Source organism: Lontra canadensis, unplaced genomic scaffold (genome assembly GCF_010015895.1).
Source record: "Lontra canadensis isolate GAN:19392208 unplaced genomic scaffold, GSC_riverotter_1.0 scaffold24, whole genome shotgun sequence".
Taxonomy (NCBI): Eukaryota; Metazoa; Chordata; class Mammalia; order Carnivora; family Mustelidae; genus Lontra; species Lontra canadensis.
In genome coordinates this window covers 20,195,026-20,222,551 of record NW_022631018.1, presented here as the reverse complement: position 1 = coordinate 20,222,551, position 27,526 = coordinate 20,195,026, and the positions used below count along the sequence as shown (strand labels likewise).

Sequence of the window (27,526 nt, the reverse complement as noted above, 5' to 3'; positions counted from 1 at the left end):
TAAGGCATTGATTAGTCATTGGAGAATTTGTGAACTCTGAAAAAGGATTTTTCAAGTTTTTTTTTAAATAAAGTTCGTGTTTCATGTGACTTTGATTTACTGGGGAGTGATAACATGGGGAGTGATAATTCCTTTCTTATAAAAGAATACAGGAATATCATATGCCATATCGTGGTGTCTTGATTTGTGTGTGTGTGTGACATTGAGGTATATATTAGCAAGTGAATAGGGTTGTAACTGTAGCAAGTGAGTATGTATTGTATTTGATTCTCAGTATGTTCTAGATGTTTCATTTCTTTAGGTAAGTTTCTACATTTAGTTTGCCATTGGGAAAAAATTCAGAGAAAGAATAGGGCTTACATAAATAAAATTTCAAAATTACAGGCGTACTTAAGTACCTTCAGAAATATTTCTAGTAGATATCTTTTATCTGGTTATTTCGTAATAGTCCTTATCTTTATAATAGGAACGTGGACCATCTTCACACCTGCCCCCACCTCCAAAATTGCTTGCACAGCAGGTAAACCTTAAATGCTTCTTTGCGGTCTGTATGTACTATTTGTGGTGTGTATGTATTTTTGTATGTATTTTGACTTTATTTGTTTTAATGGAAAGATTTCTGTATGTTTCTTATTTAATAACTTTTATGAAACAATTATGGATATTACCTTGTTAGTTCTTTGCGTATCTTCCTCTTTTTTCTGCTCCTCTTCATTCTCAGCTGATGCTTCCTCCTGATTTCACTAAGAAGATGAGAAGCAACTGTTTTTCCCATTTCAGTGCCCTTCCCATTCTGACTTCTTCCTGTCCTTGCTGCTAAGAGCAACCCTTCTACTGTTCCCTTGCTCCCATCTCTTTCACTTACCGGTAATATTATCTCCCATCTTATCTTAAGAAACTTTAAAAAAATCAAACTTCCTTAACTCTTACTACCCTCTGTCTGTGGTATCTCTAGTTTCCACCCTATTTCTCTGTTCTCCTTGGTGGCAAAATAGTTTTAGTGAGCTATTTATACTTGCGGTCTTCACTTTCTCTCTCTTCTAACCCTTTCTAGTTACACTTTTTCATCACCACTTTACCTTTGAAACTATTATTATGAAAGTCAGTAATGATTTCCATCTTGCCCAGTTCAGTTCTCTTGTCTTCATTTTACTTAATTTCAGTAGCAGTTGACATAGCTAATCTTTCCATCCTTCTTAAAAGACTTTTTTTTTACGTTTAAGACATCACGCTATTGTGTTCTCTCTTCAGTTTGTATTTTTTTCTGTGCCTTTATTGAAGAGGGGAAGTGCACACACACATACACAACAGGAAGCGGGAGGAGCAGAGAGAGAGGGAATGAGAGAATCCCAAGCAGACTCCCCACTGAATGTGGAGCCCGACACAGGACTTGATCCCACGCTCTGAGATCATGACCTGAGCCGAAATCAAGAGTCTGACATTTAACTTACTAAGCCACCCGGTGCCCTGGGTGTTGGAGGGTTAAGGGCTGTGTTCTTATTCCTTTTTCTGACTCTTTCCCTGGAAGATCTCATATATGTGCTTATGGTACTTAGCTGTAGCCCTTAAAGTTCTACCCTGACTTCAAGAGTTACGTATTTAGTGATCAATTAAGCATCTTTACTTGGATTTCTGCTAGATAGGTCCAGACCGTAAAATAGAGTAATAGTAAAATAGAGAGTCTAGATCATATATATCTATATATTTTATATTTAGTCCAGTGTTTTCATCATCCCATTTTCTCCTTTTTAAGGATTCTGACTGGTTATGTGGCTTTCCAGATTTCTTTACCCTACAAGCTAATAAAATGAGTATTTTTAAAACTTTTTTTTTTTTTTTTTTTAAGTTCCTTAACATTCCAGCGCTTCAGGTGCTCTTCTTATTCGGCTAATTTTCCCGTAGTTACAGGCAGTGATTGTAGTTGTTCTAGAACGTACCAGTTAGAAGTCTTTCAGGTGATGCCACATTCCACTATGGGTTCTGAGTGTTCATTTCTGCATCTTTCAATTCAGAGATCGAGAAGAATGTCTGTACAGGCTGATTTCCAGGGATTTCTTCTCCTGTGAAGTGTTGGCAGTAGTCGTGTCTTCGTCTTCACTTAGCATCTCTGGCTGTTTTCCCTGTAACTGCACCTTTTGTCTTCTCAGGGCTCACATGACACTGTTCTGCCTCTTTATGGACTTTCTCCCTAGGCGTTCCATCACTGACAGTTACGAGCGCTCACATTCTAAATTCCTTCGTGTCTAAATTTAGATTTTGAAATCATGTTGTGACAGCTTCTTATTTTACTCAACAAATTCTTTGCACGGTAATGTCTGCCACAATAAATAGGTGCATGGCCTAGGTTAATTGTTCTGGTCTTAGTTTGGAGAATTCTCTAAATATTTTCCCCATGTTACTACTTGTTTGTATGTTAATATGTATGCTTTATCAGAAATACTGGTGACATTTTGTCACGTTTTTCCTTCCCTCTTCATGTCTGTGATACCCGTTGTTATTTGGAAATAGGTCTGTCACATTCACCTTATCCTTTATCGTAACGTTGCAGCATCCTCCTCCAGAGCGGCAGGCAGCACCTGGAAGACCAGGCCCTTTCCCCGCCAAGCAGCAAGTACCGGATGAAGATGAAATTTGGAAGCAGAGACGAAGACAGCAATCAGAACTTTCTGCGGCCGTGGAACGCGCACGGAAACGGCGTGAAGAGGAAGAGCGAAGAATGGAAGAACAAAGGAAGGCAGCGTGTGCGGAGAAACTGAAACGATTGGATGAAAAGCTTGGCATAGTGGACAAACAACCGTCTCCAGAAGAGATTAGAGAAAGGGAGCGAGAAAAAGAACGGGAGCGTGAGAAAGAACTTGAGCGAGAACAGGAACGGGAGCGAGAGAAGGAGAGGGAGAAAGAAAGGGAGAGGCAACAGGAGAAGGAGAAAGAACTGGAGAGGGAGCAGGAAAAACAGAGAGAACTGGAAAAGGAAAGGAAGCAAGAAAAAGAGAAAGAACTAGAAAGACAGCAGGAAAAGGAAAAAGAACTGCAGAAGATCAAGGAACAGGAAAAGGAATGTGAATTGGAGAAGAAAGAAAGGGAAAAAGTGGAGGAAAAAACTGAACACAAAGAACCCACTTTAGAACCTGTGATAGAAAAACCAGAAAGTGAGACCAACTGTAATAAAGGTATGAGAGTCTTGTTCTTATGTAGGAGGCTTCATAGTGCTGCTGGTGTGGGTCCACGTGTTTTTGAGGTATGCATGTAATCCACATGAAAATGAGGTTTCTTTGGTTTTCAAGATTGATTTTATTTACTTATTTACAGAGAGAGTGTGTAGGTGCACATGTGTGTGAGCAGGGGGAGGGCAGAGGGAGAGGAAATGTCAAGTAGGACTCCACACAGTGCAGAGTCCATTGTGGGGCTGGATCCCAGGATCCTGACATTGTGACCTGAGGCAAACTCAGGAGTCAGATGCTTAACCAGCTAAGCCACCCAGGCATCCCAATTGAGGGTTTTGTTTTTCGTTTTTAAAGATTTTATTTATTTATTTGACAGAGATCACATGTAGGCAGAGAGGCAGGCAGAGAGAGAGGAGGAAGCAGGCTCCCCGCTGAGCAGAGAACCCGATGCGGGACTCCATCCCAGGACCCTGGGATCATGACCCGAGCCAAAGGCAGAGGCTTTAACCCAGTGAGCCACCCAGGTGCCCTGAGTGTTTTGTTTTTTTTTTTTTTTTTATAGAAGCTGAATTTTATTGGATACTTTAATATGCTTTTTTCCCATATTTTTTTTTATTATGGTGAGATATATCTAACAAAGTTTAGAATTTTAACCATTTTTAGGTGTACAGTTTAATGGTATTAAATACATTCATAATATTGTTCCATCATCACCACTCTGTCCATCTCCAGAACTCATTCCATCTTGTGAGACTGAAACTCTACCTGTTAAATAATACTTCCCTCTTCTCCCCTGTTCTAATTTCTTTCTCTGATTTTGACTGTTTTCAATGCCTCATACAGTATTGGTCTTTTTGTGACTGGCTTATCTCACTTAGTATAATGTCTTACAAGGGTCATCCATCTAATGGCATATTGCAGAATTTTCTTTTTAAGGCTAATAATCTGTATATAAAACCACATTTTGCTTACCTGTTTATCTGTTCATGGGCACTTGAATTGATTCCATATTTTACCTATTTTGAATAATGCTGCTGTGAATGTGAGTGTACAAAGACCTTGTTGAGACCCTGCTTTCATTTTTTTTTATTACATACTCAAATGGAGTTGTTGATCATATGGCAGTTCTGTTTTTGTTTGAGGAACCACCATACTGTTTTTCACAGCAGCCGTACCATTTTACATTCCCACCAACAGTGCACAAGGGTTCTAATTTCTCCACGTCCTTACCAACATCTGTTACTTTCTGGGGGGAGGGGGGGTTGATAGTAGGCTTCCTAATAAGTGTGAGGTGATATCTCACTACAGGTTTTGATGTGCGCTTTGCCAATGATTAGTGATGCTGAGTATTACCTTCTAATTTGTTTGTTGGCCATTTGTGTATCTTTGGAGAAATGTCCAAGTCCTTTTCCATTTTTAATCAGATTGTTGCTGCATTTTAGGAGTTTAGATAGGTTGCCTTTTCAGTTGATATTCTGTTCACGTACAGAACTTTAAAATTTACATGAAATCCATCTATTTTTTCTTCTGCCTTTGGTGTCAAGTCCACGAAGTCATGGCCAAATCTAATGTTACGAAGCTTTTGTTCTGTTTTCTTTTAAGAGTTTTATACTTCTATGTTTTACATTTACATGTTTGACCTGTTGTGTGTTAAGTTTGTACGTTGTGTTAGGGTAGGAGTCGAGCTTCATTCTTCTGCATGTGGATATTCAGTTTTCCCAGTACCGTTGTTGGAAAGACTGTTCTTTCCCCCTTTGAATGGTCTCAGCAGCCTCTTCTAAAATCATTCAACTGTGTATGTGATGGTTTATTTTGGGATCTTGATTCTATTCCATTGCCCTATCCGTCTGGCTTTATGTTAATGTCTTACTGTTTTTATTACTGCAGCTTCGTTGTATGCTTTTATTTTCTAAAGATTTTATTTATTTATTTACTTATTTGACAAACACACACAGAGAGAGAGATCACAAGTAGGCAGAGAGGCAGGCAGAGAGAAGGGGGGAAGCAGGCTCCCCACGGAGCAGAAAGCCTGATGCGGGGCTTGATCCCAGGACACTGAGATCACTACCCGAGCTTAAGGCAGAGGCTTAACCCGCTGAGCCACCCAGGCAACCCTGTTGTATGCTTTTAAATCTGGATATGTGAGTCCTCAATCTTTGTTAGTTTTTTTCATGATGTATGGGTGTTTGTTTTTGTAAAGAACACCGTTGAGATTTTCGTGGGGATTGCATAACTCTAGGTTGCTTTTGGTAGCATTGATAATGTTAACAGTAATAAGTCTTGCAGTCTGTGAGCATTGGGATGTGCTTCCATTCATTTATGTCTTTAATTTCTTTCAGCAATGTTTTGTAGTTTTCATTGTACAAGGCTTTCACCTCCTTGGTTAATTCTTAAGCATTTTAGGGGTACCTTGCTGGTTTAGTCGGGAGAGTGTGTGGCTCTTGATTTCGGGGTCATGGGTTCAAGCCACACATTGGGTGTAGAGATTAGTTAAATAAGAACCTAAAAAAAATTCTAAAGGATTTATTTTATTCTTTTTGGTGCTATTATAGATGGAATTGTTTTTGTAATTTCCTTTTCAGATCATTCGTTATTAGTATATCAGAGATGCAGGTAATGTGAGCAGATGATACAGTCTTACATGTAGAAAACCCTAAATCTCAAGGGGCCCAGAAAAGCTAAAACTGTCTTGAAATAAAGTAACAAAGCTGGAGGACACACACATCTGGATTTAAAAACTTAACTACAAAGTTTGTGTTGTAGGAATTTGTTCATTTCACCTTCCTTATCCTATTTGTGGTATATACTTACCCATAATACTCTCATAATCCTTTTTATTTCTGTAGAATTGGTAGTAATGTCCCAATTTCTATTTCTGATTGTAGTAGTTTGAGTCTTCTCTCTTTTTTTCTTCGTTGACCTGCCTAGTTAAAGGTCGGTCAATTTTGTTGATCTTTTCAAAGAATCCACTTGTAGCTGCATTAATTTTTTTCTATTTTCCTATTCTCTCTGTTGTGGATCTCCGTGTTGATCTTCATTGCCTTTCTTCTGGTAGTCTTGGGTTTACTTTGTTATTCTTTTCCCTTACATCGTAACACTAGGTTTTGAATTGGAAATCTTTATTTTTTAATGTAAGCATTTATAGCTGTAAATTTGCCCCCTTTGCACCACTTTTGCTGCATCCTGTAAATTCCAGTATGTTGTGTTTTTGTTTTTATCCATCTCAAGTATTTTCTAATTTCGCTTGTCATTTATTCTTTGATCCCTTAGTTGTTTAAAAGAGTGTTGTTTAATGTCCATGGACTTGTGCGTTTTTCTTTTTCACTTCTCTTTTTGATAATTAACTTTTGTGGTCAGAGAAAATGCTTTATAGGAGATTTATCATTTTAAATCTATTGACCGTTGATATTGTGGCCTAACGCACAGTCTGTCTTGGAAAATGTCCTGTGTGCATGTGTGAAGAACGTGATGTCTGTTGTTGGATGGAGTGTCCTGTAGGTCTGTTAGATCTGGTTGGCTTATTGTATTCAGTCCTTTGTTTCCTCACTGACCTTCTGTCTGGTTCTTCTGTCCATTATTGAGAGCAAGGTGTTGAAGTGTCCGACTATAAACGTACAGCAGTCTGTCCCTTCAGCGCTGTTGTTATTTTGCTTCAGACATTTTGATGGTCTGTTATTAAACATATATTAAATATGTATAAATATTTATAATGGTTCTGTGTTGCAGCACTGAACCTTTTATTAGTAGTACATAATGTCCTTTGTCTCTTGTAAAACTTCGCATTCAAACCCAGGCTTGTCTGGTATTAGCATAACCACCTTGCTCTCTTGGTTCCTCTTGCTATGGAATATTGTGTTCATCTTTTCGTTTTCAATCTGTTTGTGTGTCTGGATCCTAAGTGAGTTTCTTAAGAGATAACCTGTAGTTGGACCATGTGTTCCAGTTCAGTCCATTTTTTTGTAAGTAATTGATTAGAAGGGACTTACTTCTCACATTTTGGTATTTGGATTTTATATGCCTTATATCCATTTTTGCCCCTCGTTTCCTGGATTACTGTCTTTTTTTTTTTTTTTAAGATTTTATTTATTTATTTGACAGAGATCACCGGTAGGCAGAGAAGCAGGCAGAGAGAGGAAGGGAAGCAGGCTCCCTGCTGAGCAGAGAGCCTGATGCAGGGCTCGATCCCAGAACCCTGGGATCATGACCTGAGCCAAAGGCAGAGGCTTTAACCCACTGAGCCACCCAGGTGCCCCTGGATTACTGTCTTTTGTGTTTAGATGACTTTTTTGTATTGAAACATTTTTAAATTCCTTTCTCATTTCCTTTTGCTTATATTCTGTAACTACCCTCTTTGTTTTGACCATGGGGATTACATAAACATGCAGAAGTTATAACACTAAATTTATACCAGCTTAACTAATAATATACAAAAATTCCTGGGGTGCCTAGGTGGCTCAGTGGGTTGAAGCCTCTGCCTTCTACTCAGGTCATGATCCCAGGGTCCTGGGATGGAGCCCTGCATCCAATTCTCTGCTCGGCCAGGAGCCTGCTTCCCCCTCTCTCTCTGCCTGTCTCTCTGCCTACTTGTGATCTCTGTCAAATAAAGAAATAAAATCTCTAAAAAAAAAAAAATCATTCCTTTTCCTTTAACAGTTATATTTGTATTCCCTTTGGTTGCTGGTATCAGAGATTTACATCTTTAACTTTGTATCCCCAGTGACTAATAATTAATTTTAAATACATTAGTTTCTTAAATCATGTGGAAAACAATGTGGAGTATAAACCAAAATGTAATGTTATTTTATCTTTTAGATTAATAATTGGTTTATTTAAAGAAATACTCATTTCATAAATCACACGGAAATAGAGTTACCTGCTACTACTGCCTTTTATAATTGCCCATGTATTTGCCTTTATTGTCACTTTGTCATGCAGTTTTAGTTTACTGTGTGCTGTCCTTTTCATTGTACTCTGCAGGACTCTTGAGCATTTGTTGGATGGCAGGTCTAGTGATAATGAACTCTTTCATAGCTTTCATCTGGGAGTATTTCAGTTTCTCCTTCATTTTTGGAGAACAGTTTTGCCACATATAGTATTCTTGGTTGATAGTTTTTTGGTTTTATTTTGTTTTGTTTGTTTTGCTTTTAATACTTTGAGATGCTTCCAGCCTCCAGTGTTTCTGATGAGAAATCAAATAGTTTTATTGAGAATCCTCTGTATGTGACTTCTCCTTAGTGCTATCCTGCTGCTTTCAGGATTCACTCTTTGGCTTTTTAAAGTTTCATTATAAGGTGTCTCAGTTTGGGACTCTGAGAATTTGTAGAGCTTCTTAGAAATTATATTCATGCTTTCTTCAAATTTGAGACATTTCTGGTCATAATTTCTTCAAATAGTCTCTTTGCCCCTTTGTCTTTCTCTTGCTTCTGGACTCCTTCTCCGTGTGTATGTTTGGTCTCTTGATCTTGTCCTATAGGTATCTTAAGCTCTGTTTATTTTTTTGTTCTGTTCCTCAAACATAATAATTTCCATTATCCTATCTCCAAGTTAGCGAATTTTTTCTTCCGCTTGCTCCAGTGAGGGTTTAAGTGTGGGGGGAGTGTGCCTGGGTGGCTCAGTTGGTTAGGCATCTGACACTTGGTTTCAGCTCAGGTCATGATCTTATGGCTCTCTGTGGTCAGCGGGAATCTGTTTGAGGATTCTCTCCCTCTTCCCCTCCTCCCAGGTGTGTGTGTGTGTGTGTGTGTGTGTGTGTGTGTACACACTCTCTATCATAAATAAATCTTTACAAAAAATGTGAGGTGGGAGGTACGTAGCTGATACTGTGCTAAGAGCTCTAATTGACTGGTATTAACCACACTTTATCACAAGTAGGCAGAGAGAGCAAGGAAGCAGGCTCCTTGCTGAGCAGAGAGCTCGATGTGGGGGCTGGATCCCAGGACCCTGAGATCATGACCTGAGCCGAAGAGGCAGAGGTTTAACCCTCTGAGCCACCCAGGTGTCCCAGTAAAGTTCATTCTTAATGAACAGTTTATTGTTAAAATAGATGTAGTTCTATTTTGGGGTTCTATTTTGGGCTAGCTCAGTTGGTTAAGTGTGTCTGCCCAGGGTCCTGAGATTGAGCCCCGCATCAGGTGCTCAGTGGGAGCCTGTTTCTCTTCCCTCTCCCATTCCATCCGCTTGTGTTCTCTCTCTCTCTGTCAAATAAATAAATAAAATCTTGAAAAAAAAAAAAGAAGGTAGTTCTGTTTCAGTCTGTTTCCTGTTACAGAAATACTGAAACTTTTTTTAAAATCTCAAAACCCCATGGTCTTTTCTACAAGATCGTGCTGCTTGAAATTATATTACAAAGTTACTCAAAATTTTCCTTTAATTTTTTACTTAGAGTCATCATCAGACTTGGCTCTTTGTAAAAAATGTTGAGTATGTTACCTTAACTTTTTTTAATGAGATAAGGCAGGCCCCTGTCAGATTTCATAAATTTTCGTATTAATGTATGTAGAAATAATTTGATACTGATAATGGGCTTTTGTTACATATCACTAGCACAGGTTGCTCATAATACTAACAAAGTAAAATTTCTCACCATAGAAGTGAAAACCACAGGCGCATGGGTGGCTCAGTTGTTAAGCATCTACCTTCGGCTCAGGTCATGATCCCAGGGTCTTTGGGATTGATCCCCGCATTGGGCTTCCTGCCCATTGGGAAGCCTGCTGCTCTCCCTCCGACTCCCCCTCTCTTGCTGTGTCTGTCTGTCTGTCTCTCTCAAATAAATAAATAAATACTATCTTTTTAAAAGAAGTGAAAACCATTGGCATAGCTTAATATTGATGATTAATATCAGCCTTAGGGAATCTCATTAACAGATGATGAGAAAGGACTATAGATTCAAAATAAGGAAATTCACATTTTAGTCCTTGTTCTGTCAGTGATACAGTGATTAATTTAACTATCAGACGAGACTGTGTCTACACCAGTTATTTATGCTTTTCTTTTTAATCATTATTTCATGGTGCTTTTATTTTCATTCGCATCTTCTCTGTTCTTTTTGGCGGTTTAACTTCTGCTGCATTCATCAGCATGATTTGCACTTTGGATTTTTAAGTGTTGGACCTATTAGCTCTCTTTTCTTTCTAATATTTTATTTTTCTTTTTACAACATTCTTAATATTGAATGTAATGCCAATAAGAAAATACGGTTTGTGATTCTTTTTTTTTTTTTAAGATTTTATTTATTTATTTGACAGACAGAGATCACAAGTAGGCAGAGAGGCAGGCAGAGAGAGAGGGGGAAGCAGGCTCCCTGCTGAGCAGAGAGCCCGATGCGGGGCTTGATCCCAGGACCGTGAGACCATAACCTGAGCCGAAGGCAGAGGCTTAACCCACTGAACCACCCAGGCACCCCATGGTTTGTGATTCTTGAGAGCATGGTTTTTACACTGGCAAAATAAACTTCATTAAAAAATTCATCCCTAGTTCTCTGAGAAGAGGATTTATAACAAGCTTGGCTTTGTAATTGTGACAAATGACATTGTCTAGAATGGATATGGCTATCTTTTTTTTAGGATGAGAAATTGTTATTTAGTTAGTAAATAAATAAGTATATAGTTCTTTTTGGTATCATTCTTGATACTCTTTATATAGAATAATAATTTATGTGTTTGAAGATAGCCATGATCACTGTTGTCAGACTTCGATTCATTAGTTTTCTTTATAGATAATAGTCTCTTCTTCAAAAAGCAAACTGTTGTGTTACATTTTATGTTTAGGCCATAAGTGTTTTCACATAAGTCCTAGTGAATCACAGGTAAATACTGACAGGATTAATAGCTATTGAAACAATGGGAAATAGGTAGTATTTGATATTTTTTACTATCACAAATTATCAAATACAAATTTTTGGTGTAACGTACTTGGACCTGTGATCTCTAAAGAACCTGGCTTTGAGGAAATCTAAGGTTTTGTTACTTTAATGTTAACCTCATTGATTGCTGCCAGAATTAGAGTACAGAACAGTTTTTTGGGCTGTTAAGGATGCTTTCTTCCTCATTAACCTTTTTAAAAATCTCTAATAATTTTATGCCAGTGCACACATCATGTATTTGGTAAGTGTCATAGGTGAATATCATTATTTTTTTGCCCTTTCTTTGGACAGAGGATGATGCAGTTTTCACTCGACAAGATAGCAGTCGCGGTGAGAAAGAGACCGCGCAAGTGGCACATGAAACAGAGCCAGAATCGGGCTCTCAGCCTCGACCTGCTGTGTTATCTGGTTATTTTAAACAGTTTCAGAAGTCTTTACCACCTCGATTTCAGCGGCAGCAGGTAACAGTAAAACATTTTATCACGTATGTGTGATTGAAAAGTTTACTCAGTAGTCTGAGAAGTAGTTTGACATGAAACCTAAAATACACAAAGCACAAAATTTTCCATGAAATTCTTTACCTTTTTAATAAGGTTGTTGATAATGGGTTTTACCATAAACTTCTGTGTCGGTTTTTTCTCTTCTGCCTCATTTATAGACACTATCTTCCTTTCTGGGGAATGATTTCTCTAGTATAATTAATGCGTGATTAAGTCCTTAAGGCCAAAATGTCATGACTTATCTTTTGTTCTTTTGACTTACCATCTCTCACTCTTAAATACTTTGGAGTTCTTTTCCTTGTTCTTTTCTGATACGATTGATTACGTTGATTTCTCCCATGGAACTAAAATCTCAAGATGTGGGGTCCTGCTTTCTCAGGAGCAGATGAAGCAGCAGCAGTGGCAGCAGCAGCAGCAGCAAGGTGTGCTCCCGCAGCCGGTGCCTTCACAGCCATCCAGCGGCGCCGTCCCTCCTCCGCCACACAGACCTCTCTACCAGCCCATGCAGCCTCACCCTCAGCACCTGGCTTCTATGGGTTTTGACCCCAGGTGGCTCATGATGCAGTCGTACATGGATCCTCGGATGATGTCAGGTAGACCCGCCATGGACATCCCGCCCATTCATCCTGGTGAGTTGAAGTTGGTGTGTGGCTCGCTGGCGGCCATGCAGGTCGTCATCCTGCCGTTCCTACTCTAATCTAGGAAGAACTTAAAGTAGGGTGCCTCGATATATTTTTTAAGATTTTATTTATTTATTTGAGAGAGAGTGCATATGCACAAGTGGGGAGCAGGAGTAGAGGGAGAGGGAGAAAGACAAGCAGACTCCCGCCCAGCAGGGAGCCCAACTCAAAGCTCCATCCTAGGTCCCCAAGATCATGACCTGAGCTGAAGTTGGATGCTTAACTGACTGAGCCACCCAGGTGCCCCTAGATTTTTTTCTTTTTCTTTTTTTTTTTTTTTTTTAAGATTTTATTTATTTATTTGATAGAGATCACAACTGGGCAGAAAGGCAGGCAGAGAGAAAGAGAGAAAGGAGGAAGCAGGCTCCCCGCTGAGTAGAGAGCTTGATGTGGGGCTTGATCCCAGGACCCCAGGATCATGACCTGAGCTGAAGGTGGAGGCTTTAACCCACTGAGCCACCCAGGCGCCCCCGATTTTTTATTTTTAAAGATTTTATTTTAGAGAGTGAGTGAGCACGCATGAGTGGGAGGGGCAGAGGCAGAGGGAGAGGGAGAGAGCATCTGAAGCAGATTTCCCAATGAGCACGGAGCCTGACGTGGGCTCAGTCTCCCAACCATGAAGGATCACGACCCGAGCCAAGAGCAAGCGTCAGACACCTACCCAGGCACCCCAGGTTGCCTAGATTTTTTTTTTTTTTTTTTTTTTTTTTTAGGATTTATCTTTTTTGAGAGCAGGAATGCACACATAGGCTAGGGAAGGGACAGAGGGTAAGACAGAGAGACTCTGAAGCAGACTCATCACTGAGCAGGGGGCCTAATACAGGGCTCAGTCTCAAGATCCTGAAATCATGATCTGAGCTAAAATCAAGGGTCAGACACTTAATTGGCTGAGCCACCCAGGCGCTCCAAGGGTGCCTAGATTTTTTTGTTTTTTAAAGATTTTATTTATTTATTTGACAGTGAGAGATCATAAGTAGACAGAGAGGCAGGCAGAGAGAGTGAAGGAAGCAGGCTCCCTGCTGAGCAGAGAGCCCGATGCGGGACTCGATCCCAGGATCCTGAGATCATGACCTGAGCCGAAGGCAGCGGCTTAACCCACTGAGCCACCCAGGCGCCCCGGGTGCCTAGATTTTTAATCAAAAAATTCTGTAACTTTCAGCACAGAGTAGTTAAATGCCAGACACTGTATCATATGTGTGATAATACCAAAACACTAGTTCTTTTCTGTTTTGTAAATATTTTAAAATTTTTTTAGTCTGAAAATATTTTCTGTTATTTGGTAAATTGTTTTCACTCTTTTAAGTGTTAAAGCATTTAAATTTTGTCCATGTATTCTGTATTCCAGCTTTTCAGTTTTGTCTGCCAAATACTTGAGTTTTCCCATAGGGAGCTGAAAACAAGTGACTCAGCAGTGTTGCATGGAATCTGTCAGGATAAATCCAGATAATTCATTAACAGAATGCTATAGAGGAAAATTTGGGGGGTGTTAAGAATATGATCAAGAATCATGCCTTGGGGTGCCTGGGTGGCTCAGTGGGTTAAGTTTCTGCCTTTAGCTCAGGTTAGGATCTCAGGGTCCTGGGATCGAGCCCCACGTTGGGCTCCCTGCCCAGCGGGGAGCCTGCTTCCACCTGCCCCTCTCTGCTTGCCTCTCTGCCTACTTGTGATCTCTGTCTGTCAAATAAATAAAATCTTTAAAAAAATAAAAATCATGTCTTAATTTCAAAATTTCTACTGCAGTTTTCAAATTTAAGAGGCATAATAAATAGCATTGATCAGCTAGTCAGACTAAACTACATTAATGGAATTATCTGTAAGAAATATTTTCTCTGGAAATCTGTCACTACCGGTATAATCATCGTTTTTATTAACATGCATAAAGGTATCATACATGTTCTTTGATAGGCATTGTATATATATATTTTTTTCCTTTAAAGTAAAAATAGCTGCTGTTATGGTTTACTTTGTTTGCTTCCTCAGTTCTTAAACCTTTTTTTAAGATTCTATCTATTTGAGAGAGGTGGGGGGAGGGGAAGAGGGAGAGAAGCAGGCTCCCTGCTGAGCAGGGAGCTTGATGTAAGGCTTCATCTGGGATCATGACCAGAGATCCAAAGTCAGAAGCTTAACTGATTGAGCCACCCAGGTGCCCCCTCTTAAATCTGTTTAATAGCAACAGTAAAAATTTCATTCACAGAAAAACTTGTATAATTTTCATTGATCATTTCTTGAGTTCCTCACTTGGCAGAAAGGATTTCTTTAGCTCAAGTATAGAATTCCAATATAGAATTCCAAATTAGTATTTGTAGTAGTAGTATATTGGCATATACTATATGTAATAGTATATATAGTATATGATTGTGTACTATAATATGTATAGTAATATATACTACGTAGTAGGTGTATAATGATTGTTTTTCCCAACTTTTTCCGACTTTTTTTAAGGAATGATTCCTCCTAAGCCGTTAATGAGAAGAGAACAGATGGAAGGATCAGCGAACAGTTCGGAGTCATTTGAGCACATAGCACGATCTGCAAGAGATCACGCAGTCTCCCTGTCTGAACCTCGTGTTATGTGGGGGTCGGATCCCTATCCTCATACCGAGCCTCCGCAGGCCACTACTCCCAAGGCAACAGAAGAACCTGAGGATGCAAGGTAATTATAGAAGTTATTAATACAAATTGAATACTGTGGTAAAATGAAAACTGTAGTGTCCCTGAAGATCACTCTGATTTAGGTCTGAGTGACAATCTGATTACCTCCCTTTTAGTTTATGTCATTGCATTTTTGGATATGCTTGCTTTTTCTGTCATTTCTGCATTAGAGCATTTTGTCACCTAGTTCTGTACGCTTGAATTAAATACTGAAATTCTGTGTTGTATGGAAAATTGGCAAGTTTCTACTATTTGACATGTAGTCTGGCTTAAAGTGTTGCTACAGTTTTCCACTAATGAAAAATGGTAGACATTTTATTATCAGTACCTCATGGAAGTCTTCTAATGCCAAGATAAAGGCAAATACTAATTTACAGAGATAACTTGAAGGAAATAATTGGTGATCTGTAGTAACTTATAACCATAAACTTAGAACTTCTTCCCTTTTATCGAGTATATTTTGTAATGCTGATTCTATGGGGAAGAAAGATCTACTCTAGTGTATTCTTTAATTATAGAAGGGAATTACTAGTCTTGATGGATTAAAAATTCACATCAGCATGGCCTAACTTCCATGCTTTTTTTCCTTAAGGAATGAAGTTCATTTGTAATTGTGGGGAAGAAATATAATGTGGCAGCTACCGTCAATGAAATTTTGAGTGTTCAGTACAGTATTGTTAACTATAAGCATGGTGCTTTTACAATACATTTCTAGAATTTCTTCATCTTGAAAGACTAAAACTTTATACCCACTAAGTAGCCAATAATTTCCTTGTTCCTCCGAGTCCCTGGCAATCACCATTCCACTTTATGCTTGGATGAGTCTGATTACGTCATATACCTCATATAAGTGGAGTCCTACAGTGTTCGTCCTGTGCTTATTCATTTCACTTAGCATAATGTTCTCATTCATCTGGTAGCATATAACAGTATTTTCTTCTTAGTGTCTAAAGGACACTGTATTATATGTACATACCACATTCTCTTACTCCATTCATCTGTCAGTGGACACTGAGGGTTGTTCCTACCTCAGCCATTGCGAATAATGCTGCAGTAAACTTTTTAAGGTTAATAAAGATTAGGATCCTTTTTAAATTGTTTTTATGATTAGACATTTGTGGTTTATAATTAGAGGGATTATTTTGCTGTACACTTGTGAGAAGGGGCTTGTCTTGGTAGTTATGCTTCTGAATTCTCATTTTTTTAGGTCTGAAGCCCCACGGGATCAGGAACAGGTTACTGCTGCTTATCCTGTAGAACATAGTCAATTAGAGGTTCATCCAAAAGCAGACTTTGTCAGAGAATCCAGTGAGACAGAAGCACAAAAGTTCTTAAGCAGATCTGTGGAAGACGTTAGACCTCGTCATACTGACACAAACAATCCGTCTGCTTGCTTTGATATACCTGATCAAAAAACTATAGGCACTCCTCAAGAAGAGCGAATTTCGGCTGGAGAAAGCCTGCCTGCCCGGAAAAGAAGTGTTTCCCATGGATCTAACCATACCCCAAAATCAGAGGAGCAAAGAAATGACCCATCTGCAAGCATTCCTAAAGTAACCAGCAGATGCCTTGATTCAAAGGAACCGGCAGAAAGGACAGAGGAAAAACCAAAGAAGGATGGCTTTATACGATCTTCAGAGGGACCAAAACCTGAAAAACTATATAAATCTAAATCAGAAACTCGTTGGGGCCCAAGGCCAAGCTCCAACAGAAGAGAAGAAGGTAACGATAGGCCTGTGAGAAGATCAGGTCCCATTAAAAAACCTATACTTAGGGATATGAAAGAGGAGCGAGAGCAGCGGAAGGAGAAAGAAGGGGAAAAGGGAGAAAAGGTCACTGAAAAAGTTGTGAAACCTGAAAAGACTGAAAAGAAAGATCCTCTTCCTGCAGCCCCACCGCCTGCGGCACCAGCTCGGCCACAGCCGGTTCCACCAGCACCTCAACCAGAGCTGGAGAAACTGCCTTCGGCAGAAGCTTCAGCTGTGGTTCAAAAGCCACCTCAGGATGCTGAGAAGCCCTCGGAACCTGTCAGCAGTGTTGAGGTAGAGCCTGTGGCTAAAACTGTAAACCAGCCAACTGTCCCAGCACCAGCCGTCAAAGAAGAAAAACAGCCTGAGAAACTTGGTAGCAAAGACCTTGTTTTAGAGCGGCCTCGACCGGATTCCAGACCCGCAGTTAAAAAAGAATCCACTTTACCCCCTAGGACCTATTGGAAGGAAGCTAGAGATAGAGATTGGTTTCCAGATCAAGGATACAGAGGTCGAGGCCGGGGTGAATACTATTCCAGAGGCCGAAGCTATAGAGGTTCTTATGGAGGGCGTGGCCGGGGTGGGAGAGGCCACGCTCGAGATTATCCTCAGTATAGAGACAATAAGCCACGGACAGAACATGTGCCCTCAGGACCTCTTCGACAGAGAGAAGAAAGTGAAACGCGAAGTGAGAGCTCTGATTTTGAAGTTGTTCCTAAAAGACGACGACAGCGGGGTTCGGAGACTGACACAGACAGTGAGATTCATGAAAGTGCAAGCGATAAGGATAGTTTAAGCAAAGGTAAACTTCCCAAAAGAGAGGAGCGGTCTGAAAACAAAAAGCCTATAAAGCCTCAGTCTTCTTTCAAGCCTGAAAATCACATCCGAGTAGATAACAGACCTCTAGAAAAGCCTTACGTGAGGGATGATGATAAATCTAAACCAGGCTTCCTTCCCAAAGGAGAGCCCACACGGCGAGGCAGAGGGGGGACGTTCCGACGCGGTGGAAGGGATCCTGGAGGCCGGCCGTCTCGCCCTTCCACCTTACGGAGACCCGCTTATAGGGATAATCAGTGGAACCCAAGGCAGGCAGAAGCTCCTAAACCAGATGACGGAGAGCCACCAAGAAGACATGAGCAGTTTATTCCTATACCAGCAGATAAACGACCTCCAAAATTTGAGCGAAAATTTGATCCAGCTAGAGAAAGACCCCGACGACAGCGTCCTACCCGACCTCCGAGGCAGGATAAGCCACCTCGATTTAGACGTCTGAGAGAGAGAGAGGCTGCTTCCAAAACCAACGAGGTAGCAGTGCCCACGAATGGCACCGTTAATAATGTGGTTCAAGAACCAGTTAACCCTGCTGGGGATATTTCTGGGAACAAGACACCAGACTTATCTAACCAGAACTCTTCAGATCAGGCAAATGAAGAATGGGAAACAGCTTCTGAAAGCAGTGATTTCAATGAGAGGCGTGAGAGAGATGAGAAAAAAAATGCTGATTTGAATGCACAAGCAGTTACAAAGGCTGGAGAGAATGTTTTACCTCCAAAAAGGGAAATAGCGAAGAGAAGTTTTTCTAGCCAGAGGCCTGGTGTAGATCGCCAGAATCGGCGTGGCAACAGTGGTCCACCCAAATCCGGAAGGAATTTCTCAGGTCCTAGAAATGAACGGAGAAGTGGTCCACCATCAAAAAGTGGGAAACGAGGGTGAGTACTTTGTTTTCACTGTTAATTGCATTCATACCTGAAAGCTGAACTGAGCAAAGAAGCCAGTCTGTGTGGAGGACCCCAGACATTGGACTCCCCTGAATTTTTTGTCTGTTCTCAAAGTAATGGTGGTTGAGCGAGAGAGGTTAATGGGTTTCAGGAGTCTTTGCCTTCTAAGTTACCTTTTCCAGAAGAGTCATCTTAAGTATTTGTAGCTTTGGAAGAATGTATACATCTAGGGAGGGACCTGTACAGTGTCTTCCTTTTGGTAAGGTGTTTTTTTTTGGGGGTTTTTTTGTTTTTTTGTTTTTTTTTTTTTGGTAAGTCATCTTACTAATAATGAGCAGCCCTCCTTTTTCAGTTTCTCTTTACAAAACTCTGGGGCTCGTAGCTGTCTTCTGGGACTTAAATGAATACATTTTAATCATATGCTTTGTCACTCTGTACTGGTTGCTAGGAGTGAATGTGGACCTAAGAATAAATTATATCTTCCTCTTGAGTTGCAGATACAGTAAATGATCCAGCTGGATAGAGACCCAGAACTGCCACCAAGGCCACCAGTAACATAAATACCGTTGGATTTATTTTTTTTTTAAGATTTTATTTATTTGACAGACAGAGATCACAAGTAGGCTGAGAGAGGAGGAAGCAGGCTGCCTGCTGAGCAGAGAGCCTGATGCAGGACTTGATCCCAGGACCCTGAGATCATGACCTGAGCCGAAGGCAGAGGCTTTAACCCATTTAGCCAGCCAGAGACCCCCCCCACACACACCATCGGATTTATTTTTAAACAATTTTCTGAAACTGTGCTAAAGCTTGGTCTGTTTTTTTAAATATTAAAATGTTGTTTATGGTAAACTATTAATTTCTTTAATATTGGGAAAAATTACAGTAGCAGCATGTCTAGTTATTGTTCATTCATTCTTTCATTCATATATTGGCTAGTTATTAATGTAAGTTCTGGTAACTTACTGCCTGTATAAACTCTGCTTCCTCACTAGTAAAATGGGGAGAAAATAATCATATTTCTAAAAACTAGTGAAGATGAAAGATACGGTGTTTGTGAACTACATAACTTAACGTGGTATATAGTGAACAGCTATTATTACGGTGTTCCCTGGGTTTTGATCAAATGCCCAGGTTTGTAGCCTGAGCTGATAATTTATTCAGGTAATATATTAATCTCCATTGGTTAGTTGCAGTATACTTAGCATTTCAGGTCACCATACCCATCAACGAAAATATTTTTGCTTTCTGATAACTTAGAAAAAGTTTAAATAATGCGACTAGTTGTGTTTCCGAGTACTTTTTTTTTTTCTTTTTTAAAGATTTTACGTATTTATTTGTCAGAGAGAGAGAGCACAGACAGAGGGAGAAGCAGGCCCCCCACTGAGCAAGGGGCCCTATGTGCAGCTTGATCCCGGGTACACCTGAGCCGAAGGCACTTGACGCTTAATTGACTGAGCCACTCAGGTGTCCCTCCTGAGTACCTTCTTAACACAGAATTTGAACCTCTCTTTATTTTTATTTTTTTTAAAAAGATTTTATTTATTTATTTGACAGAGAGATCACAAGTAGGCAGAGAGGCAGGCAGAGAGAGAGGGGGAAGCAGGCTCCCTGCTGAGCAGAGAGCCCAACACAGGGTTCAATTCCAGGACCCTGAGATCGTGACCTGAGCTGAAGGCAGAGGCTTAACCCACTGAGCCATCCAGGCGCCCCTGAACCTTTCTTTGAAAGGTCAAAAGAATTAGGATAGCATATGTAGTTACAATGTAGTTATTGACTATATTAGAGTTTTGAGTAATAACACTCAAAGGAAGTCTTCCCCCGCCCCCCGCAAGGGAAATCTTGATCTGGTATTTATGTAATGTAGATCTCAACAACTTAGCAAGACTTTGTGTCATGTAGGTAATAACTTTGAATCTGCAGAAATATAAATTATTGATTGTAATTAATCTTTTGAAAGAGTCCCATTTAGAAGAAATTATTTTATTCTTTAAATGTTTGAGTTCATGCCTTATGTCAAGCACTTAATTAAGCTTTTATCTCAAGTGATGCTATTGGCTAAGATGAAAATGAATTTGTAAACCCATTTTCCATGATATAATTTCATAAATAAAAAAATGCAAGAATAAAATTTGATAGGAAATAAAAACTATTGGTTTGTGAAGTATTTCCATATTTAAAGTGTTTTTTGGGGGGGCACCTGGGTGGCTCAGTGGGTTAAGCCTCTGCCTTCAGCTTAGGTCATGATCCTCGGGGTCTTGGGATCAAGCACCACACTGGGCTCTCTGCTCCTTGTGATCCCTCTCTCCCTGACAAATAAATAAAATCTTCAAAAAAAAAAAAAAGTGTTTTGTATGCTTAACGTTTACGTATCTGATTGAACTTTAAAAAAAAAAAAAAAAGGTAGTGCAAAAAGAACGCTTTTTAAATTTGTTCATATGCTGCCCTGTGTGGAAAAGATTCAGTAACAGATACTTTGGATTAGCTTGGATCACAGGAATTTTCTGCTATAAGCCATGTTGATTAGCTTATTTATACTATGATAAATACAATAAACAAGAATCTTCAGGGCACAGTTGGAATTCTGGAATTTAATTCTGGAAAGAAAGTCTACTTCTTTTATTGGGAAGCTCAGTTTTAGTGAAGTTGTACTCTACAAAAGTCCCTAAACCTTATTGGTTTTAGAGTCAAGAGTGCTCTAGCCTACTGCTGTTTCTTCTTAGGTTAAACTCTAGAAACTGCCAGTGATCGTTTTTCTTCTGTTCGGTTGTGTGGAGGTAGTAGTAACTCGGATTATTGTTTTGTAGGCCATTTGATGACCAGTCTGCAGGCACAGCTGTTGTCGATCCCGTCAATGGCAGCTCTGCACACCATCAGGAAGGAGCACCTAACGGTACAGGACAAAAGAACGCCAAAGATTCCACAGGGAAAAAAAGAGAAGACCCCAAATCAGGCCCTAAAAAACCCAAAGAAAAAGTAGATGCGCTGTCACAGTTTGATCTCAACAATTATGCAAGTATGTTCCTTTTATGTATATATTATCTGTTGGATTTGAGTTGATACTATAATAAAGTTATTAGAGAAAGAATTGGACCTCTAAGGTCAAAATAGAGGCTGATTATGAAATCACTAATTGATATGGTGAACTAAAATAACACCAGTTTTTAGCCCAATCTTGAATGCTTGATAAAGTTCTCATTAAAGATAATCTACAGGGTTTCACTATTCTTCATAAAAAAGGAGAAAATTAACCACCCACCTTTCAAACAGGTGTAGGAAAGCATAGACAACTAAAGAGGATGCTTAAGTCTATCTGTGCGTGTGCTTTATCTTCTGTGAAAGAAATGTCAACCTCAGTGACTTATGCCCTGGATAGAATTGCTACCTCAGATACGGTACTAGAGCGCATAGAACGGGAGGCGGCGTTGGTCTGGTTAAGTACTTTCGGCAGCCATGAAGTAACAGGATATGAAATGCAAAGGATTAACACAAGCAACAAGAAGACATTTGTTGCAGAAGTTAACAAGGAGTATCTATGAGAAGGCACTTAAACATGTAAAAATGCACTGTTTGCCATTCATTCAGATAGACTTAAGCTGGAAATACTGTGTAAAATTGAGATGCACTAAGACCAGACAGAAAGTGTTAATGGGAAAGTTAGGTTAGGTACTACTATTCCAGTATTAAAAATAAAGATGAGAATTTTCATCTAGTTAATGGTTATTTAAATTTACAAAATTTGATTTGGGCTCAGGACCTTGGCAGTATTACTTCTAGGCCATTCATTCTCAACGTGTGGTCCCCAGACCATCAGTATCACCTAGAAATTTGTAAGAAATTCAGAATCTTGGCCCCTACCTCAGACCTGCTGAATCAGAAACCCTTGGAGCAGTCTGTGTTTTAATGAAGTGGTCCAGTAATAACGATGCACACAAATGTTTGAGAACTATTGTTCTAGAATACCATTTTAGGATTCATACGGGAAAGAAAGAAACTTAGCTTAATTGCGCATTTCAGAATTTTTAATTCGATTATGTAGAGCAGTGGTTCTCAGCAGGAGAGCTTTTGTACCCCAGGGGCCATTCGGCAACCTCTGGAGACAGTTTTGATTGTCACAACGCGGGGCTGGGTGCTGCTGACAGAGTAGTAGGTGTAGGTCAGGGTCGCTGCAAAGCGTGTGAGAGTGCACAGGGTGGGCACCACAGTGCTGGCAGTGCTGACATTGGGAGAGCCCTGATTCAGAGAACAGAGTAGACCCGTGGGAAGCTTGGATGCCAGCCTTATGGTGGTCCATAAAGAGTTTAAACTCCACATTTCTAAAATGGCAAATGAAGATTACAGAAGCCCACAAAACATTGTCTTCCCAAATAACTTTACCAGTTTTCCTTCTTCCAAAGAATTTTTGGGGTAGAAAATTCCTGAAGTATTATATTAGTGGATTAAGACATAAAAAGGTAAGAACTACATTACAGGGACGCCTGGGTGGCTCAGTTGGTTAAGCAGCTGCCTTCGGCTCAGGTCATGATCCCAGCGTCCTGGGATCGAGTCCCGCATCGGGCTCCTTGCTCGGCAGAGAGCCTGCTTCTCCCTCTGCCTCTGCCTGCCATTCTGTCTGCCTGTGCTTGCTCTCCCTCTCTCTCTCTGACAAATAAATAAAATCTTTAAAAAAAAAAAAATGTTAAAAAAAAAAAACTACATTACAATTCTGAGTTGACAGTGGAAGCTGAACTATACATTTTAAAAACGTATTAAGAGTTACTCATGTTTAGGTTCTCCTAATACTCGTTAAGTCATTCTTTAGACCACAGTGTTATAAAGCACCAGGCAAGAGCGGGGTGTTGAAAACGAACAGAAAGTATCCTTCAGATTTCTGTAAATGTTGCATGTAGTTGGGTAAACGAACTTCAAAACGTTCTAAAGAAGCTCTTTGGCAAGAAAATTGAAAAATGGCTGATGGCATGGCTGTGAAGAAAAGCTTTTTTACATACACACCTTTTAGTCAGAGTGGAAGACCGAGATGAACTTAGAAATATCAAGAGGTTTCTTTGCCGCTGTGAAGTAATGGAATGCATGGCGTCCATGGAAATAAACATTCGACCTTTGACTAAAATGTGCATTGCTCTTTAAGACATATGTAGAACTATCTTAGATAAATCAGAACCAATGTGACTTTTGTTAGAAAAGCAATAGCATAGGTGCCCGCCTAGCTCAGATGGTGGCCCGTGCCACCCTTGATCTTGGGGTTTTCAGTTTGCGCTCCACATGGGGTGTAGAGATCAGTAAGTATTTTTTAAAAAGAAAATAAAAACAGAATAATAGTAATAGGTTTTTAAAGAGTGGAAACCAGTGGTGCCTGGGTGGCTCAGTCAGTTGAGCATGAACTCTTGATTTTGGCTCAGGTCATGATCTCAGGGTCCTGAAATTGAGCCTTCTGGAGTCTGCACTGAGCACAATATCTGCTTGTTTGTCTCTCTCCCTCTCCCTGTTTGCACGTGCCGTGTGCACCGTTTCTCTCTCAAATAAATAAATCTTTTTTTTTTAAAGGAGTGGAAGCCAGTTTTAATATTTATGATTTATTTTCCTTTCATTGTTTGCATAAATGCACATTTTTAGCTATTCAAAGAGAATTGTTTTCAGGTTGATTCCCTATGAACTACTCTGTAATAATACTCTTTTGCCATCCCTCTCAAGTTAGCACCATCCTAAGTTGTATGTGTATGTACCATTCCCAAGCAAGTAACTAATTTTATTGTGTGTTCTCCAGTTAAGATGTATAGTATTTGCAAAACTGAAATAATTTATCTGAATTGCCTCACCCTTTTCTTATATTTATTTTGGAAACATCATACTTGCACCCACAAGTTTCATTGCCTGGACTATTTTAGTTTTGCTTTTAAATATTAAATTTAAGGGATCTAGATTTCTTATACTCACTGGGTTGTATGATTTTTTTTCTTTGAAGATTTTTATTTATTTATTTTACAGAGATCACAAGTAGGCAGAGAGAGAGAGAGAGAGAGGAGGAAGGAGGCTCCCCACTGAGCAGAGAGCCCGATGTGGGGCTCAATCCCAGGACCCTGGGATCATGACCTGAGTTGAAGGCGGAGGCTTTAACCCACTGAGCCACTCAGCACCCCTGGGTTGTATGATTTTAAGAAGATAGGCTGAATAATTGTTAGTTGGACAGTGAGTTGAAGATACGTCTTGAGTTACTCATCTGCTAGGTTATTACGACATTTGTATATCTATGCCATTTTATGTTCATGTAGAACTTTCACATACATTTCATATATTTTTAACAACTATATACTGTAAACAAGTGGTCTACATAGAGTAGTTATTCAGAGTCATAAGACCATCTTGGTTATTCACCAATTCTCCTTTAGCATATCGGCTTCCCAGAGTTTATTTCATCCTTAAAAAAGTGAAACAGTGGTAATACCCCCCTCTTAGAATGGTTAGATGCAAATGAAGTAAAGTGCGGTGTAGATCTTTATAGCACAATACAGATCTGATGCTGGAAAAGTAGAGGTTAAGCAATTCGACTAAGTATGGATGATACTAAGTGGTGTTTGTTTTGTTTTTTGACTGACTTATAAAAGACATCACTGCTGATATTACTGAAGGAAAGAAAGGTACATACCATTCGAAGCACTTCAAAAAGTCAGAAGACTTTTTTAAAGCTTGTTTATGGGAATCTTTTTATATGTCTGTGTATTTTTTTCAAATCTTACTAGTAAATGGCCATTGTGTAGTATGTGAATTGGGTTATAATGTGAATTATAAGAACTAGATTTTTGTCTTGTCTTTTTTCTTTTTTTAATTGCTACTGAACTAAACATTTCTATTTATCTTTTCAACTGAAAAAATACATAGCATTTTAAATCTTTTCCTATACCCATAGGTGTCGTTATAATTGATGACCATCCTGAAGTAACAGTAGTTGAAGACCCCCAGTCAAATTTGAATGATGACGGTTTTACTGAGGTGGTTTCCAAAAAACAACAAAAACGTTTACAGGATGAAGAACGTCGAAAGAAGGAAGAACAAATCATACAGGTTTAGTGTTTTAGTTTGTTACTAGTTATTTACATGGTTGCCCAGAATATAGTAACAAGTAGTTACGGTCTCTCTCCATCTATAATGTCAAGGTTACATTTATTCAAATGTTCAGAATGATTTTATTTTCACAACTTTAAGCTTTTTACCCAGAATTGAGGTAAGTTTTAAATAGAATATAATCACTGTAGCTCACATCTTCACTTTAATTCAGGAATTCATTTTTCAGTTCTGGTCATCTTATCAGAGTTAGAGTTAATTTTAAGTTATCTTGGAAATCTAATGAGCACAACTGCCATGATCTAATAAATTACAGATTCTTTACCTACAAAGATTTTGATTATAACCTAAATTAGTTCATTTAAACACACAGAATGAATCAATATTAATTATTCCATTTAAATCAATGCAAACACCCATTTTGCTAAATGCTGACACAGGATAAAAATAAGTAAAATACATAGATAATAGTGATAACAAGCTCTAAAGGATGAGAAGCCAAAAAACAAAGAAACACTAAAAATCTTACGTGAGCGGTACTTCTAAGTTCAATCAGATATAGACCCTAGGACTAGATATTTTTAGCATTCATTGATTCATTTGTTTGTTTATTCATTTATTTTAGAAGGTAAAAATAGTGCATAAATCCTGTATAGCATAACAGCCCAGCAACACCCACAGATGAATGTTTCTGTGGTAAACATGAGTGAAGTCGGTAAGTAGCTTTTTGTCAGATTGGGTCAGATTTTGCGGCCAAATGAATTCATTGAGAAATTCCTTCCAATATTTAAATTTTAGAATTATGGAGGAGAGATTATGAAGAATGTATAGTATATATTAGTCTTTTTCTTCCCGTAGCATCTTTGTTTTCATAATTTAAAGTCTCCTTAGCAGCCTTGACGTTTTTGCTCTGTTGAGTGCCTATTTTGGAAAAGTAAAGGAGCTAAACTAGTAGATCTTGTCAGAGACAATATTCATGAACTGTTCTTTCGGTTACATTATTGACAAAAATGGTTCCTGCCAATTTTTTAAGGTCTGGAACAAAAAGAATGCAAATGAGAAAGGAAGAAGTCAGACTTCGAAGCTTCCTCCACGGTTTGCCAAAAAGCAAGCTACAGGAACTCAGCAGGCCCTGGCCCCGGCTCCGGCCTCAGCCCCGGCCCCGGCCTCGGCCTCGGTCCCGGCCCCAGTCCTCACCTCGGCGTCAGCTCCTCTTCCGACCTCGGCCTCAACCCCGCTTCCGCCTTCCACCTCTGCTGCAGCCACAGTCTCTTCTTCAGCTCCAGCTCCAAACCCCGTCCTTACCTCAGCTTCATCCCCAGCCTCTGTCCCCATCCTTGCCTCAGCCTCAGTTCCCATCCTCGCTTCAGCCCTAGCCCCAGCTTCAGCTTCAGCTCCTGCCCCTGCCGCCTCAGCCCCAGGAGCCCCCATGCCAGCCGCCCCAGCCCCTGTTCCAACCCCGACCCCAGCCCCAGCCCCTACCCTAGTCGCTGCCCCAACTTCAGCCCCAGCCCTCGTCCCAGTCCCTGCCCCGGCCCCCAGTGCACCAGCCCAGACTCCGGGACAGACTCATAAACCAGTACAGAGCCCACTACAGACTACAACCCAGTCTTCAAAACAGCCACCACCCTCGATTAGACTACCCTCAGCTCAGACGCCCAACGGCACGGATTATGTAGCCACAGGAAAGTCCATCCAGACCTCACAGTCACATGGCACACTGACAACTGAATTATGGGATAACAAGGTGGCCCCACCGGCTGTGCTGAATGACATCTCAAAGAAATGTAAGTTCACCAGAGAAGTGAAGGATGGGGTATGGCATGAGAACGTTGGGGTTGTTTCCAGTTTTATTTGTGTACTCAGTATGTTTTTTTTCTAGCCACTTCCTTTTTTTAGGAAGAAGCGGTAATAGTAGTTTTTTTCTTCACTTCTTTTCTTAAAACCTTTGTTTCTAGAACAGATGTCTTATACTTTTAATGGCATATTTTATGGGCACAGTTTTGTGTTGATTAAAAACATACACTGTTTGCTGGGGGAGCTTATATTTATCCCTAAGTGTATTGTGAAAATTTTGTTGTTGTCTAGCTGCCATTAAAGGAAAAGGTAAAGTACGTTAGGGATTATTAGCCTCTAAATTTTAATGG

At 39.8% G+C, this 27,526-nt stretch overlaps 1 protein-coding gene across 1 annotated transcript in view; it reads left to right on the top strand.

Moving 5' to 3' along the window:
* The window catches only part of PRRC2C (proline rich coiled-coil 2C), a 92,396-nt gene that overhangs the window by 36,562 nt on the left and 28,308 nt on the right, over nt 1–27,526 (top strand). Inside the window, exons 11-19 of the mRNA XM_032862993.1 lie at nt 467–520; nt 2,549–3,170; nt 11,317–11,486; nt 11,905–12,154; nt 14,648–14,858; nt 16,065–18,314; nt 21,128–21,336; nt 25,225–25,379; nt 26,413–27,166. Coding sequence (XP_032718884.1) covers nt 467–520; nt 2,549–3,170; nt 11,317–11,486; nt 11,905–12,154; nt 14,648–14,858; nt 16,065–18,314; nt 21,128–21,336; nt 25,225–25,379; nt 26,413–27,166 — 4,675 coding nt within the window. The remainder of the gene's footprint in view (nt 1–466; nt 521–2,548; nt 3,171–11,316; nt 11,487–11,904; nt 12,155–14,647; nt 14,859–16,064; nt 18,315–21,127; nt 21,337–25,224; nt 25,380–26,412; nt 27,167–27,526) is intronic.